Below are 23,090 nucleotides of genomic sequence, written 5' to 3'. Positions count from 1 at the left end.
GATAATGTGCGAAGAAGGAAGGTGCATCGAGTCCCTGATCGCTTTCCACGACAGCATTTCCTTTTTTTTATTACGATCGTCTCGAATTCTCTTGACATAATCACCTTTCGCGAATAAAACAAGTTCTCTCCCGACCTCGACACGGATATACGTGCCATCGTCTCGAATGTACGCTCTTGGATACAAGGCTTACAATCAATACGGTCAAAAGCCGTCTATCTCGTTTCGAACATTTTGTTCGCCGATTTTTGTCTTGTCCAAGCATTCAGTGAACCGCTCGGCCGAAATATAATTTGTTCAACAAGCAAAACGGAGGGAAACCATATCGCGATTTAACTACAAGATAAACGAGTGCTTGTGCAACGAACGCGAACAACGCGTAAATCGACATCGTGACGTGTCACTTTATCGTTTCGATCAAGTTTTCGCGAAATCGAGATCAGCAAATAGTAGTAGAAAGTAATCGTAACTGTAGTCACGCTTGCCGGTTATTATCGATAAGAAACAGCAAAACCTTCTTATCTTCATTCAGTTCTTCGAAAAGTAAAGCGCAATTCTTCTGTTCGAAAAGTTCAATATGATTGGAAAGTATATAATCTAATTGATTCTAATTTTTTGATAAAAATTAATTTTAATTTTGATATTAAAATTATGTTAAATTTAATTTAACCTAATCTAACTTAACACGTTAATTTCTAATTGTTTAAAAAATTTTAACAATCCTTATATAAGGTATCTAAATACTTTCTTAATATAAAATATAAATAAAATATAATATATACAAAATTTAAGGACTATTTTTTTACAAAATTTAATTAAAAAAAGTTGAATAATTAAAATCAAAAACTATTGATTATCATCGCGCAAAGCGATCATTTTTTTTCTTTGTATTTTCTTTCTCAATCTAAACATTTTTCCACTTTATCGAAAGCTAGAAAACATTCTTGACTCTTGATTAACGGTTCTGAGCTTGATCGTCTAGACGAACATCGTTTCTTCGATACTTCGTTAATATTTATAGGCTTAAACCGTGCAATTACGCGAGGAAACGTTGTGCACTGCATAATGCGTATACACACACACTCCTATGCCGAGACGTGCACATTCGTGCATTCTACCTACGAGACTTCCTTCTTCTCGATACTTAGAAATGATATCGAATCTCTTGGCTTCGAGTTTGAATAATCAAGTACGATAACAAATTTTTAAAATTCATTAAAGTACCATGGAAATTCAATAGAGGTGAAAAGAAACCACAAGAATATATATTTGTTGGGATTTTCTGTAGTATCGAGCCATATGTAATGACCATGTGCGTCAAATCTTCTAATGTAAGCGTTAAACACATGTGTTTAGACATCCATTATCCTTTATCCTTTATACTAGATGCAAGTCACTATATTATTATATATTATTATATTATATCACAGATTCTACCTACGTAAAATTGTATCTAAAAAGATGCAACAATTTAAGTTTCTATAAATATGATTTAAGAAAATTTTCTGTACATTTTTTTACATTGTATATGGTTTTTATAATTTTTTTATTACCGTCATATGTACAAAGTGAAACTAATGTTGGCTTAAAAAAAATATTTCATGTAAAAATTATAAAAGAGGACATATGAAGATTAATTTCATTTTTTTTAAATAAAATCATTTAATTTTTATATTTTAAAGATAAATGAAACGATATGTATAATAAGAACAAGTTATATATATTCCTTTAGTTTTTATTATATAAGATAATTTTTTAGATTGGAATTACAAGCAATTACAATGAAATTAACAAAATTAAATTTTATATTTTTATTTATCACAATCACTGATCTATTTTGCCCTGAGATTTACAGCTAATATATTTTTTAAATATATTTTTTTAAAAATAGAAATTAGAAATAATAGATCAAATGCGTTCTTTTGGGAAAAACCCACCTTTTTTTCTATTTTCGTATAATACCAATGTTAGAGAAAAATGCACAGGTATTTTTTTCTTCAATACCTACAAGAAAGAATAGGAATCATAATAGGAAAAATCTGCCATACAATTTTGGGATAGTTTCGGTCCCACGAGATTTGACCTGAACCCACATTTTCAACGACCATCTGCTCCTGGATCACATACTTCATATATATTTTTCTCAGAGCACGAAGCTCTGTGCAACAGACCGACCATACCTAACCTCTTGATCTCAGGAAGCCAAAACGTAGCTGCCTCTTGTAGCAAAGAGAAGCCAGGAGTCTCGAATATAAACACAACGGTCGAAGACACGTTATAACTGCCGCGATACGAAACGAGAACGACGACGATGACTACGACGGATTTAAGCCACGATACTTGAATCAGTTCTCCCTCTCTATTTTTCTCTCTCCTTTTCTTTTTCGGCCCTCTTCCTGTACGCCGTTTATCCGTCTCCCTTCTATGAATGAATTCGAGAACGTAAAACAAAGTTCATCTCGTCTCGCCGCGCATCCGCCTATTTTCGGTTCAGACGCGCGCCCTTCGACTTTCGTTAGGGGAGAAAATTATTTCGGTCGAGGCGAGCTCTTTTCTCCGAGAGAGAACCGCCTCTCATCCTGCTTTATTTCATATTGAACGATTAACACCAGGGACAAACGCGGCCAATCGTCCTTCAATCGTTTCTCTTTCCTTTGAATCGAAAGAAAAAAAAAATCGAAAAAAATATTTCGAGAGAGAAATGAACCAAGCACGAATGGCGAATAAGTAGTCGGTGGCTGGAGGTTGCCGTGGGTCAGCGAGATTGCTGCATTCGTGCAGCGTGTGCACGAGAAACGAAAAATTATTGCATATATCTTGCATATGTATGTATATAATACACCTATACACATTGCACCGAGCGTATATATACGAGAAACTGGATGCTGACAGCTGGAAACTGGTTTCTAGAGAAGGCTCGTATTCGAATAGCTTGCGAGAATGAGACGAAGCAGCAACAGCGTCAGGAAGAGTGGGAGATGGAGGAAGAGAGAAAGAGATGAATAGGTAAGAGAGAAAGAGAAAAAGAACGGAGAAATGGACGTAGTACAGCGTCCATCGTATACGGAGTACAGAGGTATCAGACCAGGAAACAAAGGAACGACCTAACAGAGAGCAACGCGGAACAAACGATATAGACACGGGTCAAGTATTCACGAAGTTCAATGAAACACTGTTCTTTTATAGATTGAGAAAATTTAAACGAATGAAATATCTTTCCACGAAACAAGCATGGTCGCAAATTCCTTCGAACGATAGGAGAACCAGCGATAATCGCGATAAATAGCGATCAAGGCGAAGAGGCAGGGCTCCTTTCGATCGAGCGTGCACGCACGATCGCACTTATTCTATGCAGCCATTGTGTTCCCTTCTCTCGAAAGAAGCAGCGAGATTCGTCATGAATACGAACAACCTGCCGTATTCTCAAACATTTTTTCATGTCTAAATACCTGCATTAGCGCGTGTATAAATATCGACAAACATATAGCGAAATAAATTTTTCAATCGAAGTATTTATATAATTATCAACTACTCGAATTGTGAAATAATAATCGTTCGCGATTCAAGATTCAATAGATTTAAAGTTACGCGCCAATATAGATCGAGTTATCGTAAAAATACTCGTGAATTTTTTATTATCGAGTCGCTAATAAATTTATAATTTTTGTCTTATATCAATCTTATATCAAATTTTACTCACCATGATGTATGAATAAATTATATTTTTTTAGTAGAAACTTTAACAGGAAACTTCGCTGAACATCCAAGGATCCACTGACGAAAAAAAACACGCGACACTAACAACTTTTCTTTGAAAAGTATTCTTACGAATAATAATATGCACCGCTATCGAAAGAAAAATTTAATAATTTATCGTAATTGAGATACTGAAGAAAAAAGAAAAAAAACGTAGAAAATAAAAAATCACGATAGTACACCGGTAAGAGCACGCCGGGCCCGGAGCGAACGTCAGGCCGACGGCGATGCAACAAGTGACAGACAAGCTCTTCGACTCTTTTAGTTCGTGCTTCGACTACTTTACCGGATGGCGCTAGTGCTCGGCAGAAGCCGAATACAAACTTTACGATTCGCCTTTTGCCGCCATTCCCCTCGCCTTTTGTCAAATTCTTTTCAACGAATTCTTTTCAACAAAACCTAAATACGTTTCCTGGAATTCTTTTCAAATCTGAATTCTTTCAATCGCTGTTCGAATTTTCTTTCAAATAAGAAATATTTGTAAATGCTTTAAACTGCTTCCATAAATTCGATCGTATTTGAAAATATATTTTTTGTTGTAAAGTAATAATATCAAAAAAGATAAAATTTTTAAAAATACGTTAATGATAAATCAATATGAGAATGTATGTTTATTTAATTGATTTTATAAAGATGGTAAATCCTTCGATCGTAAAATCCTTTTGAACGCTGCTAAATATCGCCGAGAGGTGACAGCACAAGTTTTACCAATCGTATGAGTCGTATGTTTCGTAGTATATATGGAAGAAAACATATTTATAGAAAATTTTTTTTGAATTCATATTTTGATCAATTAAAGAAATTTAGTTTCATTTTCAAGAAGCATAACAATAATTAGATAAAAATTGACAAAAGTGAATAATCTCAACAAACGATTGATTCCTATTTCTATTACGTTCTTTTTTCGAATTCGTCTCTGTATTGTATATACATAGTAGCTAACAATAGTCTCCGAGAGAAAGATAGCTCGAGGTGGTAACGAATCGCGGCTAAGACATGAAACGTGCAATTGTACTTGTTGCAATATACCTCTTGACATTTACACACACGGAAGATCCTGAATATCTTTCCAAGCGCGACGACTTCGAGAGAAGTTCGAATAGCGACCTGTCTGGAATTGATTTTATCAATAAACAAAACGATTCGCGAACTAAAGCGAATGAAGGCCAATATGAGGTTAAGTTTCCTTGATCACGATTGTTTTTTTTTATTAAAGAATATCTACAACAATAAATGAGAAAATATTTAACAAATGGGAGATATTCGATAATTAATTCGATAATTGATTCAATGTTTAAAAACAATTAAAAATTTTTTCTTTACGAGGTACAGTAAATTTTATTTTCTTTCTCATTTCATTTTTACAACTATATTTCTATGTTTAAAATAGTTACATTACATTTTAATATTTATATTGCTACGTTATTCGCATACTTTTGGAATTTATAGAATTTTCATCATATTCAATTGAAATGTATAGGTATAAAGGTATAAGGTATAATATATAAAGATATAACCTTACTTTTTTAATCTTTTATTTTTTATATTTGTGTAGATTTGTAGCAATTCAATGAATGAAATAATGATATTTCATTTAAATAGCATAAAAAAATTTTATATAGATTCAAAAAATATTAATAATAATTATTTATAAGAATCAATTTTAAGTTAAAACTTGAAGTTATCGTAAAATAGACAAATTTGTGCTATCTGAATAAAAATATACGACATAAATTTTATATGGTTCATAAATAAGATCATATAGAAGATATATTTGTCAAGTTTTTTCACTATCTTTTAGATCATGAATCATTTTCTAAAATATTTCTCATACTTATGGAACACATTGTATGTATTTCGTTCATGACTCGAACAAGTATTTGCGCGTGTCGTATGCGCATAGATCACAAGAGTTGCACAAGATATCGATACTTTTTCTTTCGAAGCTGAATGGAGCACAAAACTTTATTCTCTGATCTTTGCCATTCTGTCATGGCCAAATTAATTTGTGAAAAAAAATGGGTTTTGTCGAGATTTCGAATAAAGCAAAAAGTTAAGAAATGTCGAGAAAATAAAACAAGCCTGTCGAGTTTTCACGTTAATAATTTTTCTGCCAACCAGCTTTACTGTCTTAGGACGACATCATGGAATTTCAAGGATAATCATCCTGTCTAGCCAACAAGACCATCGAGATTACTTTTCTCTCGGAAATTTATAACCTCTCTCATGCAATTCTCTCGAATAAGTTTCCGTTGATTTTACACAATTTCTGGAAACCCAGTTATCTATCAATTCTTTCCTAGACTTTGTCACCAAACATTTCCCTCGATTTAAAGTAATAAAATGCACTTTTTTAGCAAATGTTTTCTGGTTAAATCAATCAGGAATTTCTGTGTAAACGAAAAAACGAATAAAAGGAAGAAAGGAAATAAAGGACACAGAGGATATCAGTAGGGTATCTGGCATTCTTGCCTCTGGACAAGTACCAGGTCTGCATCGTGTTCACTTTCACTGGTTGCGCGCTCTATCTAACTATAAAACACGTCCTAAGCAGAGCGATTCGTTCGTTTCGGGGGACGATCGACTCACGATCCGTTCAGTTGTCTCTGTGTTACCGATCGGTATTTCGAATTCTCTCGGCCGCGACACGGAAAATTACTCTTTCCTAGAAAAAATCAAATGGGGAGACGTATGGACAAAAAAAGGAACACGAATGTTCAACCTTGCTCGCTTCACGCGTTATATCAAGGATATCCGGACCGAAGCCAGTGTCCATTTTATTTTATTTGATCAGAAAGAGAAACGGAGTCGTTTCTTTCGACACATCGTCGTGAAAGGGTAAAATGAAATTATCCAGGGATTCAAGGAGATATTCGGTGATTCGAAATTCCATGAATTCGAACAATCAGCATGGATATCGCGCTGTTTTACGTGGTATCGAGAAGGATATATCACATGCACGATAGGTGGATGGGTTCGGCACGGGTGGTTGCTGGCAGAGTGAGAGTGAGAGAGTCATATATATATAGAGAGAAGGGGAAACCCGACTCGGCACTCCAAAGTACACAGCCTCCGCGTTTGCAGTGGTGTGCTTTCGGTTCCCTCTACACACGATATTCATTCTTCGCGGCTTCGCGCCCGTGGTAACAGTCGGCCATCCACGTTTCCACGTTGCACGAGGGCAGCTTCCGGAATCAATCTTTTCGTCAATCGACACGGCCACTCGAACCAGCTACAACCATGAAGCTCGCTATATTCGCGTAAGTATTTTTTCACCGTGATCCTTTTAATTGTGACAATGATCGGTTTGTAAAGTGTTTTTTTTTTTTTATATATATATATAAAAAGAAAAACTAAAAGAGCTAAAAGAAAAAATTTCGTTTTTCTTCTACTTGATTTGTAAGAATTTGATTAAATTTTTTTTTTTTTTCGATTCGTGAGTGTATGAATCGACTAGAATTTAGTCGATTGAATATACAATTGCTTTACGACCGCTACTTCGAGTTTGAATCAAGGCCGATCGGAACCTCGTATGCTCGATCGAAAGGTGTACTTGTTCTGGCTATCTTGTGGTATTCGGTATCTGTCGCAAGTGATCATTGCGCGTTTAAGTTGACCGACTCTAACAGGCTCGCGTGAATTTCTATTAACCCTAACCAGCTTCATGAGTATATTACTCGAAACAAGTTGGGTAACAAAGAGATGATTATCTGTATCGAAAAATGTTGTTCGAAAACAATTTTTTTTTTATTAATTTACACTATATCACACGAAATATAATATTCAAACGATGAATTTAATTAATTCTTACAATATAATAAATACAGTACAGTAAATCGAAATAAAAAATGACGTTATAAAAAAATTGCAAATTCTATAATTAAATGATTTCAAATATATACCAATGTAGATAATTTTTTGAGCAACTTTTCGACATAAGTATCCTGTTTGGCAAACGAGCATCGAACGCAGAACGGAGAAAAGCACGTTATGCAAACATTGTCAAGAGAAGTATTGGATCCTGTTTCCAACCAGGAAATCGAATAGAAATTTCATCGTTACGATTAAAATGAAACTCGGTTTCATTGATATCCAGCGCGTTACGAGGAAAAACTAAGTATCAGTGAAACGTATCGCACGACGGCCAACGTTCCTTACGCAACGATTTTTTGAAAGCCACTGAAACTTCGATTCCTTTTCAACCGTAATTTCTCTCCGCACGTGACGAAAGAAACAAGTGAACGAGAAAAAAAATATATATATACACACATACACAATATTTAAAAGAAAAAAATAAGAAATGGATATTTTCTATATAAGCAAACCGCGAAAACGAACAACCGTAACGTAAGTGTCATAATCGCAATTGCGGTTGCCAGACTGAATTGCATCAAATCGCGAGAAGATCTAATAACTTTTGACCGTGGAATTTTATTCCCTTAACCCACTGCCTTAACACGTAATATCGAGTCGTATCCTCGATTATACTCGGGCAATCATTGATAATTGCAAATAATAATTACATTCCAGCTGGAGGAGGATCTCCATTTTTTTTTATACTTTAAAAATATACCATTCGACATCATGATTTCTAAGATAGAAGACACATTATGTGCCTTGCAAATTGCATATTTGAATGTACTCGTACCGTACGAAGTATCATACACACGCGAGTAAGTGAAACTTTCGTTCGTTCATTCCCTTTTTCTTGATCACTATCGTCTCCTATAATTAGAATTATATCCTTATATACGATCAAGAGGATGAATAACAATTCTTACAACACTTTTTTTTAGATTTTTCTTCCAAATCAAAAAGTGAGCAACTATTCTTCATACTTTCGCGACACGTATGTAAATATAGTAACTTTAAAACGACTTTTAAAAGAGGAAAAAAAGTAACGCGATTAAATTACGATAAATTACACAACTTCCAATTAATCCTTTCCATTAATTTTTTCAGAAGCGAATAATTCACGTCTTACCTTTAACGAACGTCTCTCAACTACGACGGGGGAGGGGTAAGATTAATTGCCCCTCCTCCCCCCTTGTTTTAAAATTCCACGCATCGAGAGTTCGCATTGCGAAAACGTTCGAAAATAGAGAGCAACAGAAGCGCACTTTTCTCGCCTCACGATTTTTCGGTGAACGGTCCCGGGCTAAGAGTGTTCGTCCGGCTAGTTTTCGTGACATTTGTGAGCCGTATCACGTATTCCTCGGGTATACGAGGGGTACGCTCCGTCAATCCGGCCAATCCTGAGAGTGAGCCTGGCTTGCACGAGCCAAGCAGAGAAAGTGAGTTTCGTACGTGAATGTCACAGGTCAAAATCCATACTGCGGTGTACATGCGCGGATCTACAACGCGCAGCCGCGGCGTATATCGGTTGCACGCCGGTTTTGTCCACCGATTCCTACGTAACGTTCACGATTGCCCCCTCCGAGGAGGACGAGCAAATTTCTTGGCTTCTATTTTTCGATCCTTGGCGAAAGTTGACGAGACTTTTTAACTTTTGAACGCGATCGCTCGCGCTCTATTTCTTTCCTCTTCTTCTCTCTCTCTCGTGCTTTCAATCCCTCCCAATCCTCCCCTCGTCGCAGAGATCATTTCACTGATTTTATGAAAAATATTATGAAGAAATAGGAAAGATTTATCTTGCGATATAAAAGTATGAGACGAATACGTATGAAAAAGTGTAGTTAGAAATGATTAAATTAGGGAGATGATCGAATTTTTCGAAATGGAATTTTTCGAAGCTGCAGAGGTAGAGTGTTGGTGGTTGTAATATAGTTAAGGGACGAAAAAAAGGTGATTTTGAGAAAATCGAGATTCTGACGTAGAATATCTGACGGGAAATAAATTGCTCGCGAGTAAATGGGCGTCAGATGCTGTCAGATACCCCGCTCTGTTGCCTCCTCTCCAATTCGTATATATTCGCGTATTAGCTTCGTTTCGCCATATGCTCGAACCGACTTCAATATTTTCTGCCTGTCGAACACCGCTCGAGAAACGAGACTAATAACCCGCTACTTGTCACTTAAAGTTTACTTTCAAAAATATTTAATTTACGATTTCTTTCTTCTGAAATTTTTCTTCTTTTTTTTATTCCATCCCTTTGTTATATACTTAATCACGTAAATTCATTCGCAGAACATCTTCGTTTGCTTGAATAAAATGTTTGAAACTAGATATACCTTCGATCGTAACTGCAACTGGAGTTTCGAGGAAGAGCGAGTCGGTCGTTAACTTCCTGTTGTTGTCGATTACCCGGTCTACTGACGTTCTCCGAGGATGAGAACGTTTCTTAGAGATCTTGAGCCATGTATCGATACCTTACCTTTCACTATCGCTCGAGATCTTCGCTTTTTGACCTCGCAGGACTCCATTTCCTGCCACGGTGCGGAATGTTAATTAATTAACCACACAACATCAATCAAATGTCCCGTTATTACGGAGAGAATCCATCTTGACGATTATTATGTTATTATTGCAACCTCTTTCTACAATTATCGGTAATAAAAGTGATTTATATATATATATAGATGATATATACTTATTGTGTTTATGCGAGAGAATGGCCGAGAGAGAAAGCAAAGGAACGTGAATTCGATTGCAACGGATCCAACGGTTTAAATAAAAATAGGCGTTTGTGTTAAGTGAAAAAAAAAAATCTCACGTTTATAAATAAAATTGTATGGCATATTGTGCGGTGGATGAATAGACTACTTTTATTACAAAAAAAGGAAAATATCGACGAAAGTCGCAAAAAGTTGATGAGCAAGAAAAGTTACTTTCTTTGTCTTTGTGTCATCCCGAGCTAAGTAATTAACTTTTCACTTTTGTATCATAAATGTCCATCTTGATAGCACTAAAATTTTTGTATCGACCATTTACAAAGAGATTGAAAACCATTACTCTACTCTCACTTATCAAATATTTGTATTTCTCTTCTCATTGCTCTCTCCTTTCTCCGCTTTAATGGACGTCCAATAGGATCTTTTCTCCAAAATAAATAATTAAAAGTGTCCATTGACGTTTTTACAGATTTATAGCGATGAGCTGTCTGATAGCCGTGGTCAGGTCGGCAGAGGAGGAATACGATTACGAGGAGGAGCCTGCAGCCCCGGTCACTCCAGCCCCGGCCAGATCCGGTTCCGGTAGATTAGGGGGACTGTTATCTTCCCGGGGCCGGGTGAGCGTCGGCAGGAAATCAGCTGCGCCAGCCGTGAGTTCCAACTTCCCTTAAATTCGATCGTTTCCAAGTAAGCTCCTCGAAGTAAACCGTTAACCCTCCCCTCGCAAGGCGCAGTCGACCACGGCGAAGGCGATCGAGCAGCCGGCCGCAGAAGCGGAGGAGGAGGAGGAGGAGGAGCTCGAGGACAACCAAGAGCAAGAAGAGGCGCCGACCACGACCACCGAATCGTCCAAGAAAGTTCGCGGCGGAGTCAGACCTTTCAGGTAATTTCATTCCCTCGAATCTTATTCGCCTAATGATATGATTCATTGACGCGAGGAAACGGTTTAAGGTCGAACCAAGACCTGTTGGACGCGTTGAAGAGAAGAAGAGCCCAAGCGGGACCCACCACCTCTCATCGAGACACCTCTGCCACCCAAACTGCCACCGAATCGACGACGCCTAAGTCCAAGTAACGAATTCCGTCTTCTTTTCTTTTCTTTTCTTTTTTAGTAGTTTTTTGAAAATGTATTTCTGAAAATGTGAACGACGTCTCGTTTCGTTATTCGATATTTTTAGAAATAAGACGAACTTGTTGACGATAAAAATAATCCTCTCTTTCAGAGCAACCACGCACAGCCGCAACAAAAGTAACGGCGCCACAAGCGAGACGAAATCGACGGGGCGCGGCAGGTTTGGAGGAACGAGGGGAAGCAAACCTTTACAAGAGGAGGTGGAGGAGACTCAGCGAGAAGAGGTTCAAGTGAAACCGAAACCGTATCGCAGAGGTTAAATCGAATCACCGGGAAGATCGCGGATTTTCCAGCTTTGTTCGATTAACGCGGGACGAATTAAATTTAAAATTAATCCAATCACAGCGATCGAGCCACGTTCTATCGTCGAAAACGATGAAAATTTACTCCTAGACGTATGCAACACTTGCGAGCAAAATTCGTTCTCTCTCTTTCTCTCTCTCTCTCTCTTTCTTTCTTTCTCTCTCTTGTATATCGAATCTCCTAGCGTTTAAAAAGAAAAAAAATTGAAACATGACGAGAAGAGTGTGACAAATGCGTGGACAAACCTGTAACTATCAGTTTTGTAATATCTAATGTTTGCGCATTAATGGAGAAAGTACATTCGAAATGACATGTATATATATATAGAAGAAGGCTGCCATTCACCGAATACTCAAGGTACTTACTGTATAAATGTAAATTAATACAATAAAAATTCTAAAAAACACACGCACGATAATTTAAAAAGAAAAAAAGAAAAAGTACGCAGAATAGATATTCCGTGTATTGGGGAAAAATAAGAAATTTTCGAGATCTCACTCGTGGGTGTATCCCCAATAGCTTTTAACCTTGACGAATCTACGAGTATCGTTCGCGACGATCTTTATCTCTATAAGTGACTTTTCTTCGTCTTATTTACATACGCACGATTGTGTGGGATGTATGCAGGAGAAATTCCAACGGGCATGTTTGGAATGTCGAGGGCGTGCTCCATCTGCACTCTCGCACTTCTCATCTTTTATACATCTCGCGCTTTAACGCGTGTGCATACCGCTCACTCCCCGAAAAAAGAGCTTGGAAACATCCCCATCATCCCTATAAACTTACAGTTATATTCTCCTTCCAATTCCCCCCATATTTTATTTTCATCCTTTTTATCCTTTTTTTTTTTCTTGCCTGTAAAAAGGAATGGACGAAGGCGATTTTACCGATCATTTCACCTCGTTGACAAAGAGAACGAGGAATGGGAGAGAAGAATAGAATATGCAGGTTGAATAGGGGATATGAAAGAAGGGGAGGAAGAGAGAAGAGGGCGAAAGGCGGACTCGACGAGGCCCTCTCCTGCATAGAGAGGTGTACACGAAAGTGAGAGGCAGTATCTCGTCGGCCTTGGGGCCTTCGCGAGAAGCATTTCACTCGCAAAGACCATCCGTGTCGTGTCACCGCCGGCCTGATAACAGGAGGAGGACGTTCAGGAGAGGCGAACGCGAGAAATCGAGAAAGGTAGACGAGATGATCGAAGAAATTAATTTTTTCCCCTTTCGGCCAAACAGGTTATTGCTTTTTGTTCATTTTACGACTATATGTACGATTATACGAAAAGTAATAATACTAGCAATCGAATCGATGGCATTTAATTAAGAATCGGTGAATGATAGATGTCTTTATTCACCGGTAATCCTTGACAGGGTCTACATTCCGCAGTGAATTTCCCGTTTCACTCGACCTCTGTCACGGCACACGACCGCTGTAGGCAAATGACGATCGATTCGATTATCACAATGTTTTCCAGCCTTTTTCTTTCTTTTCTTTTCTTTTTTTCAGGAATATTTTCTTAATAAAGACACAATTTTTTTAATACGAGAAAATAAATATATTTTATTCCTGGAGTTCCTAATTGTGCGTACACAAGATTCGATGAAAATATTACTGAAGTTTATTAAAAATCCGTAATCACAATATTTTAATATTTTTTTCAATCCGCCATAACGTAAATCATTTCTATTTATATTTATTTTACAATTTTCTATAATTATAAATCATTGATGTAAAGTATATGAAATTAATAACCTCTCGAAAATCCTAAATTATCACATCTACAAACAAAAATTATGATTTGACGATTTTTCACTACTATTACTGTACATATAAATATATATATATATATATTTCAATCGACATATCATAAGATTGGATACATTACACGTTTATGTACGTGACCCGTGAGCCTACATCGCGCATTGCAAGTGACTTTTAAAAGTGCATCTCGCGTTGGATGTGTTCGTGATTCGTGGTCGGAGACGACCAGTTCTACGTTGACCTTTCGATAATGTCGTCGAAGTCACCGGCACAGTGGCGGCAGATGCAACGGTAATAACGATCGTGCGTTTCATCTGTCTACGTGGCGTCTTCTCCACCAGCCTATTTTAGATTCGTGTAGACGAGACACCGTTTCGATATTGCGATGATAATTTTTCGCTTTTCTAAGAGGATTACAAGATCCGTTACATCGTTATGAATAGAGATGAAACGTGTAAGTAGGTTAGGATATAAACAAAATTTTTTACAGATATTTGGAAAGAGGGAATTGTGGTTTTAACTTTTTTCAAGACTAATATAATGATACAGAGGTAATTTTTTTATAGATTGCTCGGTTATTTTTGTAATATTCTATTTTGAAAATTGCGATAAAAATAGGGTAATTTATAAGTAAATTCATTTTTTTAAAATTAGACGATTTCTTAAAACAATTTTTAAACAAAATTGCTAAATTCTCTGATATCCTATCAATTTTGAAAATTATGAAAATGAAAATAAGATCAATCGAATAACTTTATTATATCGAAATTAGTATGATATTCAAATAATTTAAAGAAAAATAAATAAAAGAAATTTCTACGATATATTCAATAATAGAACACTGTATAATGTAAACACAACTTCAATATTAATATACAATTCTTGACCAATTTACTTTTTGCGTTTTTGTTGTTTCTCTCGAAATAGTACGACGATAGCTTATCAATCTTAAGTCCCGTTAGATCGAGTACGACGTGGTCAATGACGATCGAAAGTAAATAACCTATTGCCGGAAGGAAATTACGTAACTGTTTCTCCAGTATGCTCGAACGTTAGAAAGTTTCGAATATCTGGTATCCCGACTCGTTTCAAAAAGTTACCATTCTGCATCATTCGTGATATGAGAATCAGATGTTTTGATTATATATAGCGACACATTGTAATTGCGATAAAAATTTTGCCTTCTGTTATTGTTATCTTCATCATTTCTTACAATTACACTATTTGACGCGAAAAGAGTTTTAGCGATAATCGACAGTTTCTATATTTTTAGAAAAATACGAATTCCTTGGCCAACATTGGCATACAAAACGTGTTGTAACTACGTGTCAGTTTACAATAATAGAATTTATAAAATATTTGTAGAAAAAAATGAAATTAAGTATTTTACTCGAAGAACACTTGCATTCAACGATACAATTACGGAACTATTAAACTTGAAATGTTTTCTAGCATTTAACAAAAAGTTATAATTGCAAAAAATGTAAAACGAGTTTCTATATTTTTAAACGCTCGTTAACGTCTCACGTTAATGTTAAATATAACATTTTGCTGGAAAAAAAAATTAATGAGAACACTTACTTTTATCTTAAACAAAACGTGGCAAATATGAATAACAAAAGTGTTAACTGCATCTTAAAATATCCTTTTTTTTTAAATCTTAATGGTCAGTCTTTAAACTTTACGTTAATTCGAATAGGTTTTTCGATATTTATCTTTTTCATAATTGGTCAGCACAATAATCCACTCTATAGATAGGTTAGTTTGTGGCTTGATGCAAGATACCACTACATACTGAAAAATATTAGACACGACGTCTGGTGAATAACGTTATCTGGTGAATAACGCGAGTCGAGAGCATCAACAACGCTCTCGTGTCGCAAAACGGAAAGTTATTGCGAAACGAGGAAACGATTATAGAAATGCAACGCGGCAAAAGTGTATTATTTCTTATTATGTTGCGCAAAACTGTAACAGAACAGACTTAACCGTGTATCGTGAGTTCTCGTCAAGCATTTCCCCAAGGAAATGTACGTCTGCATGACTCGCGCTGAGAATAAATCGTAATTGTACTTCATTTAACTCGCGAGTTGTTGAGTTGAAAGGGACGTGTAATCGTGCTCATCCTTCTTCACCACGTAAACTGGAAATGTTTTAAACGTGACAGTTTGTCTTGCGAGACACGATGGAAAAGTTGACGATATTGTTCGTTGCTTGCTAGCTTGTTAGTTTCGTCTTCGTCCGCTGTTGATCATTACTCGAACAACTGGAGGTTTAGGTTAGGTTCGAAATGAATGCATGCTTTTTTTCAAATAGACAATAAAACGTTAATTAATTGTTAATTTGCATACGTGTTACATAAGATATATAATTTAAAAAATAACCGTAAAATTATGGAAGAGTAATTTCATCTTGTTATTTGAAAAGAAAGTTTGTTGCTAGGTGTAATTGAACATACAAACCAATGGCAAATTAATTATGTATTGTCTTCCTGGTTGTGTAACAAAATTTTTTAGTATTTAATAATTACTATAATTATAAAAGAAAATAATAATTGCGAATATTATACTGAAGTTAAAAAAATAGTTCGTTATTACTTATAATTTTATTATTACTATATTACGTGTCGTTAAATTCTTTCATAGAGAACAGAATTTGATGAACATGTAAAAATGTATGTTCAGAAATTTCCATTGCTATTCCATTCATATTATAAATTACCGTGTATTACAAATCCGAGTAATTAATTCGCAGAATTTATTATCGGCATTAATCAAAATCTACCGTTATTACTTGGAAGTTGCGTGTCTGAGGTAAGTTTTTGCAGAAACTCATTAGTACGTCGTGTTATCGTTGAAACTTGAGTGCGTAATATAAATTACTTATTGTCGAGGTATTATAATTTTCAGGAATTTTTTAGTTTTACTTATTTCCAAATATCTTTTCTTATCTAATTCTTAGAGTGGCGAGTGGCAAGGATACGCTTAAAGAGATACGACCGTCTTGTTTATGATTCCTACGAGCATTTTGTGTTTCGAATAACACGCGATAACGATGGTCGAGAATAAAACGAAACGTTGCTCAAATGGGGAGGAAGAGGAAAAGACTTTCTCCGAGCGAGAAGATCCTTATTCGCTTTCCCTGATGTATCTGTCCATGTTCCTGCTACCAAATATTCGCTAAGGACAACAATGTTGAGATACATAATCATTGTTATATCTTTCCCTAAAATAAGAATATTTTTAAATTTTTATTTGAAAAAAATTACAAAAAATCATAAGTAATCTGAACACATTGTAGTAAGTATATCAAAAATATTATTCTTAATAAATTTCATTTTTCCAAGAAAATGTAGAATCAAAAATAAAAATATTTTATTAGAAAAATTACACCTCTTTAAAAATAATAGAATATCTAAAAAAAATTTATTTCCTGACAGAGAAGATATCATTATCATTTATCATTTTCTATAGCATACGAATACTTAAGTATTTCGCATCGTTAAGATCGATATTATCGGACGATATGCGTCCTGCAACGCCTACCTGATGCTCCATTACGTACATCAATGTTAAGGTCGTCTCATCCCCAGTTGCCGCGTAACGAAACGTAATGGAAATTGGTGATCATCAACCTGCAATGTGGGTCAAGTTGATGTCCGGTTTCGTGGAACTGGAATACGAGCATCATGTCAAAGCTACGTGCTATATCGAAAAGTAGAACTATCGAACACATGAAATACCTCTCTCTCCCTTTCAAAATATAAAGGAAATAATCGTGGAACACTCTCTAACCCGACAGCAATGAGAAAACGAATATTTTTTTGTTGTGTTTGGTGGCGTTTTCCAACGCCAGAACAAATCAACACGTCAGGTTACATAACAACTATTCACTATATTCTGAAAAATATGCTCGATAGATATATACACGCATATGGAAGACTTTCACGGATGCTTTATCGCGGTGAACGGACAGGTTTGTATAGCTAATTTGAAATAGGAGATTACCATTATCCGTTGATATTGATGATAAGATCGAGTGTATTTCATATTTGAATTTACCGCCATTTTTAAATGACTTCACGAGTATGTCTGAAAATTGAACAGGTCGTTCTTTGAGATGAAATGGGATGAAAATCAAGAATGATGAAATTATATTTTATATTAGTTTCGATTTTCGATAATTAGAAATTGACGAAAGTACCTCTGTGCGCGAGCAAGCCGCCATATTGGACTTGATCACTAACCTCTACAATATGGATCCCCGTCTTGTTACTTTCAAGAAGATTACAAAGTAATGTTTAAAGAATAACAATTATAGAATAACAAGAATAATTACAATAGAATATCGATTATACGAATTTTATCTGAATTTTATCCAATTATTCGAATATACGAAAAACATTCAAATTAGTATATCTAAAAATGTTTATATTCTAGGAAACGCATTCTTGGAACAGTATTTAAAAACGATTAATTTATTTCCTTTGTAATGTAATTTTTCTTACGAGGTATGTATTCTTTTTATGTCCATATTAGAAAATTATTTAATTTCTAATTAATTTTACGTATTATCATTTTTATATGCAATTATTTACGTAATTCAATTTTTTTTTCTTCGAGAAATTGAATGTTAAATCAGGTATTCAAATAATAAAATTAAAAGTCTCACAAAAAGTTAATCGGCTTCTGATTTAATCTTAAATCACCATTTGCCAATGATTTAGCCGATTTTGCTCGCCCAAAGATAAAAGAATAAAAGTATTCGGACCGGTCTACCGATACGGAGGTAGGATTGATGACGATCGAAGGCACTTTCCATGAAATTCCTCGAGTCGCCTCCCGCCAGGTTTCATCATCGTACGAAAGAAATCGAAAACTATCCGCGTCGATGCATTCTTCCAGATATCCAGGTACACACGAGTATTTTTACACGATGGAGAGGATATTCGAAAAGAGCGGTATTGTGCTCGAGAGCGAAAGTCATCGGTGATATTCACACGTGTCTTAGATTCCGGTTCTTGGCTGTCCTTAACATTGAACGAGCTGGTCGTGTCCGACCTTACGTCGGAGAGGATGTTTTGCAACTTCGAGATTTCACTTTGATACCCTGCATTCTTGCTGGCCACTGGAATCGTGTCCATCGCTTTAATCAGAGGGGACATCCTTTAGAGAAATGGATTGATAATTAAAAAATGACGTTGCTTTCGTCGATAATGTAATTAAAATTAGAGAGACACGATTGATTATGGATAGAAGATGAAAAAAAAAATGTGAAACTGACTTGAATACTGGATCTTGCACGAAAGATATCATTTATTTAATTTATTTTATTTGGTAATTATTTTAATAAATCCTCTTTTTCTATTATTGGATAATATTATATATTATAGAAAAAACATTAAAGTCTTCAATGAGATAGGAAAAAGATATAATAAAGCAAATCAAATATGTTCATAAAATTTGATGCAAATATCAATAAATTCATTAAATAATTCCACGTTAAATTCAATATTGCACAAATACTTTTCAGTATATATATATATTTTCCAGCCAACGTGAAGAATCATCCTCGAGCAAAATAGAACTCGAAAGTGTGAAGCCATGAAGTAAGATTCATTCTCTTGACCAATCCATTTCGAAATTTGAACGATTGAAATGATCTCGCCACCTTAATTCGTTCATTTTCTCGCACCGTGACCCGCATTCCAATTTACAGAAAATGAATCGTGAAAGGGAAAGAGGATCGCCTAATTAAAATCACGGCAACGTGCACGCCTTCGTTTCCGTATCGTGGAAACACGAATTTAAGGAGGCGTAGATTCATGAACGATGACGCGGTTGGAATAGAAAGCGTGCCGGGAGACGAGCCCGCGATACATCAACGTGCAACGTGATGTTAGGAAGGGACGTGTTTATCAAAAAATCGGCGCCATATCGAGCGAGAAGAGTCTGTTACGATCGAAAAGAGCGTATTCCGTTTCTACGATTCGGATTCGCTTTTACAAAATTGACTTTCTCTGGGGCACGGGTGTGTCCCCCCAAACCTAACGACGTGATCGAGATCGTTATTGACGATCCATATCCACGGATCTGGGATTGAATTGGTAAGTTTTCTTTTATGGGTTTGTGTTACAATCGATTTTGAGAAAGAGAGACTTGTTACTGTTCTAATTTCTTTCTATTTTTTTATTCTAGGTAATTATATCACTGTTGTTTGAAAAACAAACAATTATTCGTTTATTCACAAGAATGAGTTTATCTTAAATGATTATTCCTATTGTTCTAATTTTTTGTACGTTTCATATTATGATTATTCATATTACAATTGATTTTGATTAAAAAGAATATTCGTTTGTTTGTTTACAATTATTTGTATTATAATTGATTAATTTGATTTTATGCTTTGGATTATTGTTACTGTTCTATATTCTTTGTATTTTGTAAATCAAGATTATACACATTGCGATTGATTCTTTTTTCAATATTTATTCATTTTATTAAATGGGTGTGTTTTATGTAAAAATAGAATCCGGTACAATTGTATGCAGAATTACACATTTGTATGTACATAACGCGCCAATGTAAATGTACGTTTATGTATGAATATACATAAGTGATTCGTTCGTCAAATCTTGTCATGTTGTATCAACAAGATCTCGAAAGAACAATGCTTGTCTTCTTTTTAAGAAATATTCACAATTTTGCTAATGCTATTTGTCTTTCTGATTTTTGAAACACAGCAGTGAAAACGTGTCACCCAAGAGACAGTTTTTCCAGGCAGTAAAGCAGAAAAAAGTTGTTGCTCCATAGTTTGAACGAGTGAATACCAAATTCACGCAACAGTATATTTAACCACAAACTCGAACCAACTAAAAATCGATAAAAAAATTAATGCAATTGCATTCTTCTTGTTTCTGCCGTTCAAATCGATTTTTAAAGTAACAAATATTTTTTTTATACATATAGCTTTGATAACAAATTTTTCTCATTATCACGAATGGGAGTACAGCTTAATCTTTGTTCTTGTTCCATCTATCCGAAAATTTTTATTTCATCGATTGGACCACTCGAGTTTGAGGAAAATGATAAAAATTCTGAGGTAAAATTTGCGAGAGTTTCGAATTGGAATAAAATTTAAAAATCAGATTCCTATTTCTAACGAGTTTGAAAATCTTTTCACAGATCCAACATGCGATATTTTTTATACGAAAAGATCACTTGTGCAAAAAAATAAATATTAAACTCAATCTGTGAGTAAAAGGATAGCCATGTACCCTGGTATTGACATAGGCTTTAAGAATCGATGACGCAGAAGGCGAGACTGGACGAGAAGCTACTCACGCATCGAACCAACGTTCGTTACATATGCTACCTTAGAACTCGAACACGGAGAAAGTTAAACTCGAATCCGGCATCGGCCACGGTGTAAATGCTCATTCGCGAAGATCTGCGGCCTTTTAACGTGATGATCCACGATCCATCGAAGGAATCCTTCGATATTCTCGCTGGAACCTTTCGCGACGAAGAGGTGGAAAAAAACCGAGATCGATCTTCTTTGGAAAATTTCGCGATTTGATTTTTTAAAAATTCCACGAACAAACCCCTCTCTCTCTCTTTCTCTCTCTTGAAAGTGTATCGAGAAATCGGTTGAATCGTGAAGGTCCATTGAAATGCAGCTCGAGTTCCGCGAAAGTGCAGTCAAGGTTCTCGAGAGTAGACTCGCGAGCGTATCGATATATTTTGCAGTTAATGGCAAATGGTAAAAGTATTCTCATCGAGATTCTAGCTATGAGTTTCACGGTCAGCGATATAATTCTCGCAGAGAACACGATTGAACAGGATCATGGCTACGAGCCTATTAAATCCTACGTCCTGACCGACGGAACCTACGTAAAACGAGTGTTTTCGAGATGCGTCATGCGTTCGATGCTTTGCGATGCGTTTTGCAACCGTTTTGCGTACAAAGAGGTAAGAAAAAAAAAGAACAAAAAAAAAAAAAGAAACGAAATACCATTGCGAAAAAATACGCGGATGAAATAGATGGAACAATGATGACTCTTAGTCAAGTTGGTCAGTAAGATCGCGTGGTATTTTTAGAGGAATCCTTATTCTTTTCCAGAAAGCGAATATAAATTATTCAATTTTATATACACAGATGAGATTGTAACGATTGCAACGAAGCAGTTAAAAAATTTCGATCGAAAAGACGTTTGACATTTCATTAACTTTAAACAAAAAAAGAAATAAATAAATAAGTCACAATAAACCGTATAGATTCGTACAGATTCACAAGTTAATATATTCGAAACGAAAACATGCCGATCCGTTTAGCTCGAACCTATTCGACGCGACGGCTTCCAATATTATTTATCGAAAAGTTACCCACGATCGATACTCGAGAACAAAGGGCCAACGAACCGTTCGAAATCCGTGCTTCTGGCCGTAGGATTTTTACGGTCGTAATTTCAGGTATCACGGACTCACGCACCTGTGCACGCGTGCACAGTCAATGGCCGGCCGTATTTAGCCTTCGATTTGTACGCAGAAGGTCCGAGGTGCAGCGGATATAGTAGGCGCCAGGTTGAATGGTAATCGACCACGGTTAATTCATCCATCATCCATGTACCCAATCGTAACGCCGCGTTTAGCTCGGCGCACGGGGTCCACCCAGCCTCGATCAAGGAACGAGCCTTTGTATCCGTTACTCTTATTGCGCCGAGAAGACACATTGTTCCATGCGTTCGTTTCGCGTGGTTGCGCGGCAAAGGGGCGCTCGCGAGCACTCTCCTTGTCGAGAGAAAGTCTCGCGGGTGCGTTATGTCTCCGTGGGTGTATCAAACACCGGTGTTTATCCCTTACGCGAAACAACGGAGAAACTGAGATGCGTATCGATCTTTACGATGTTTTCCTCTCCTCGAGGAAATGCATCGAGTATATTTCGCGAGAAAGCCATCGAACTTGCACGTTCTAACCTTGATCTAGCCCGAATCGTGGCAAGGAACAAGGTTACGCCTGACAATAGCCTACCCGTCAGTTTGACCACGTTCTTACTTTCTAAACATGCGCGGTCTTGCACAGACTCGTTTCGAAAATTCAAAAATTCTTGTCATCAAATGTTGATGTCGAATCTTGTAGAGGAAGTCGAGTTTGAACTCTACGAATCGACTGATCCACTATATTTATACTTTCTAGATCATTGAGCTATTGCATAATCTTAGATTCAACTTGTCGAGAGAAATATTAATCTCAATCTCTCTGGTGAAATTACCCCATCTCTCAATAAACTGATATATATTTTCATTGTGATATCATCAATCATAGTGCAATCGGATTGCATCTATCCATGTCTTCAAAGTTAGAGAGATTATTCCAAAATACATGCGAGGAGAGAAGGTTATTCGTTATTCTCTAGCGCGCCTGACCACCATCTACCCGGCAAGGCGCTATATCTTTCTCTCGAGCCGCGTAGGATTCGATTTGTCACCGAAGGATTCGATTAGGAAAGCAAGGAAAGGAGGGAGGGAGAATAAAGGAACGATGTCAATGCGAATTGTTCGATATCGTTAG

At 36.1% G+C, this 23,090-nt stretch overlaps 2 protein-coding genes and 2 long non-coding RNA genes across 11 annotated transcripts in view; 3 read left to right on the top strand and 1 right to left on the bottom strand.

The window, feature by feature from the left end:
- LOC107996375 (uncharacterized) overlaps positions 1-3,976 on the bottom strand; it is a 94,117-nt gene extending 90,141 nt beyond the window's left edge. The window contains exon 1 of the mRNA XM_062078606.1: positions 3,701-3,976. The gene's annotated coding sequence lies outside the window, so the exon portion shown is untranslated. The remainder of the gene's footprint in view (positions 1-3,700) is intronic.
- Positions 1,817-3,927, top strand: LOC133666600 (uncharacterized). Its single transcript, XR_009830962.1, has 2 exons — positions 1,817-2,825; positions 2,911-3,927. It is a non-coding gene; the product is annotated as an uncharacterized LOC133666600 (long non-coding RNA).
- A 2,261-nt stretch (positions 3,977-6,237) lies between the features above and the next one.
- LOC107996515 (nucleolin) lies at positions 6,238-12,169 on the top strand. 2 transcript variants are annotated; one of them, XM_017054592.3, is made up of 5 exons: positions 6,238-7,016; positions 10,798-10,978; positions 11,057-11,211; positions 11,280-11,399; positions 11,552-12,169. In XM_017054592.3, the coding sequence occupies exons 1-5, from the start codon at positions 6,997-6,999 to the stop codon at positions 11,718-11,720; spliced, it is 645 nt and encodes a 214-aa protein (XP_016910081.1). In that variant the 5' UTR covers positions 6,238-6,996; the 3' UTR covers positions 11,721-12,169. The 2 variants fall into 2 exon arrangements, with proteins under 2 accessions (XP_016910081.1, XP_061934588.1); XM_062078604.1 differs by having other exon boundaries at positions 6,392-7,016; positions 11,063-11,211.
- Positions 12,170-15,294: 3,125 nt separating this feature from the next.
- LOC107996513 (uncharacterized) lies at positions 15,295-20,005 on the top strand. 7 transcript variants are annotated; one of them, XR_001765824.3, is made up of 9 exons: positions 15,296-16,334; positions 16,483-16,820; positions 16,995-17,496; positions 17,628-17,814; positions 17,961-18,031; positions 18,248-18,433; positions 18,532-18,857; positions 19,074-19,627; positions 19,719-20,005. It is a non-coding gene; the product is annotated as an uncharacterized LOC107996513 (long non-coding RNA). The 7 variants fall into 7 exon arrangements; XR_009830934.1 differs by having other exon boundaries at positions 17,961-18,433; XR_009830936.1 differs by having other exon boundaries at positions 15,296-16,820.
- Positions 20,006-23,090: the final 3,085 nt, after the last annotated feature.

The sequence above is a fragment of the Apis cerana genome, linkage group LG8 (assembly GCF_029169275.1).
Source record: "Apis cerana isolate GH-2021 linkage group LG8, AcerK_1.0, whole genome shotgun sequence".
Lineage (NCBI taxonomy): Eukaryota > Metazoa > Arthropoda > Insecta > Hymenoptera > Apidae > Apis > Apis cerana.
Note: the sequence above shows the minus strand (reverse complement) of the source record. Positions and strands in the feature narration are given on the sequence as shown.

Excerpts from the sequence above, each read along its gene's own strand:
- LOC107996515 (XM_017054592.3), top strand. The coding sequence starts at position 6,997 with ATGAAGCTCGCTATATTCGC. Across the intron at positions 10,979-11,056 it reads GGAAATCAGCTGCGCCAGCC|GCGCAGTCGACCACGGCGAA; the intron begins GTGAGTTCCAAC and ends TCCCCTCGCAAG. Across the intron at positions 11,212-11,279 it reads GGCGGAGTCAGACCTTTCAG|GTCGAACCAAGACCTGTTGG; the intron begins GTAATTTCATTC and ends AAACGGTTTAAG.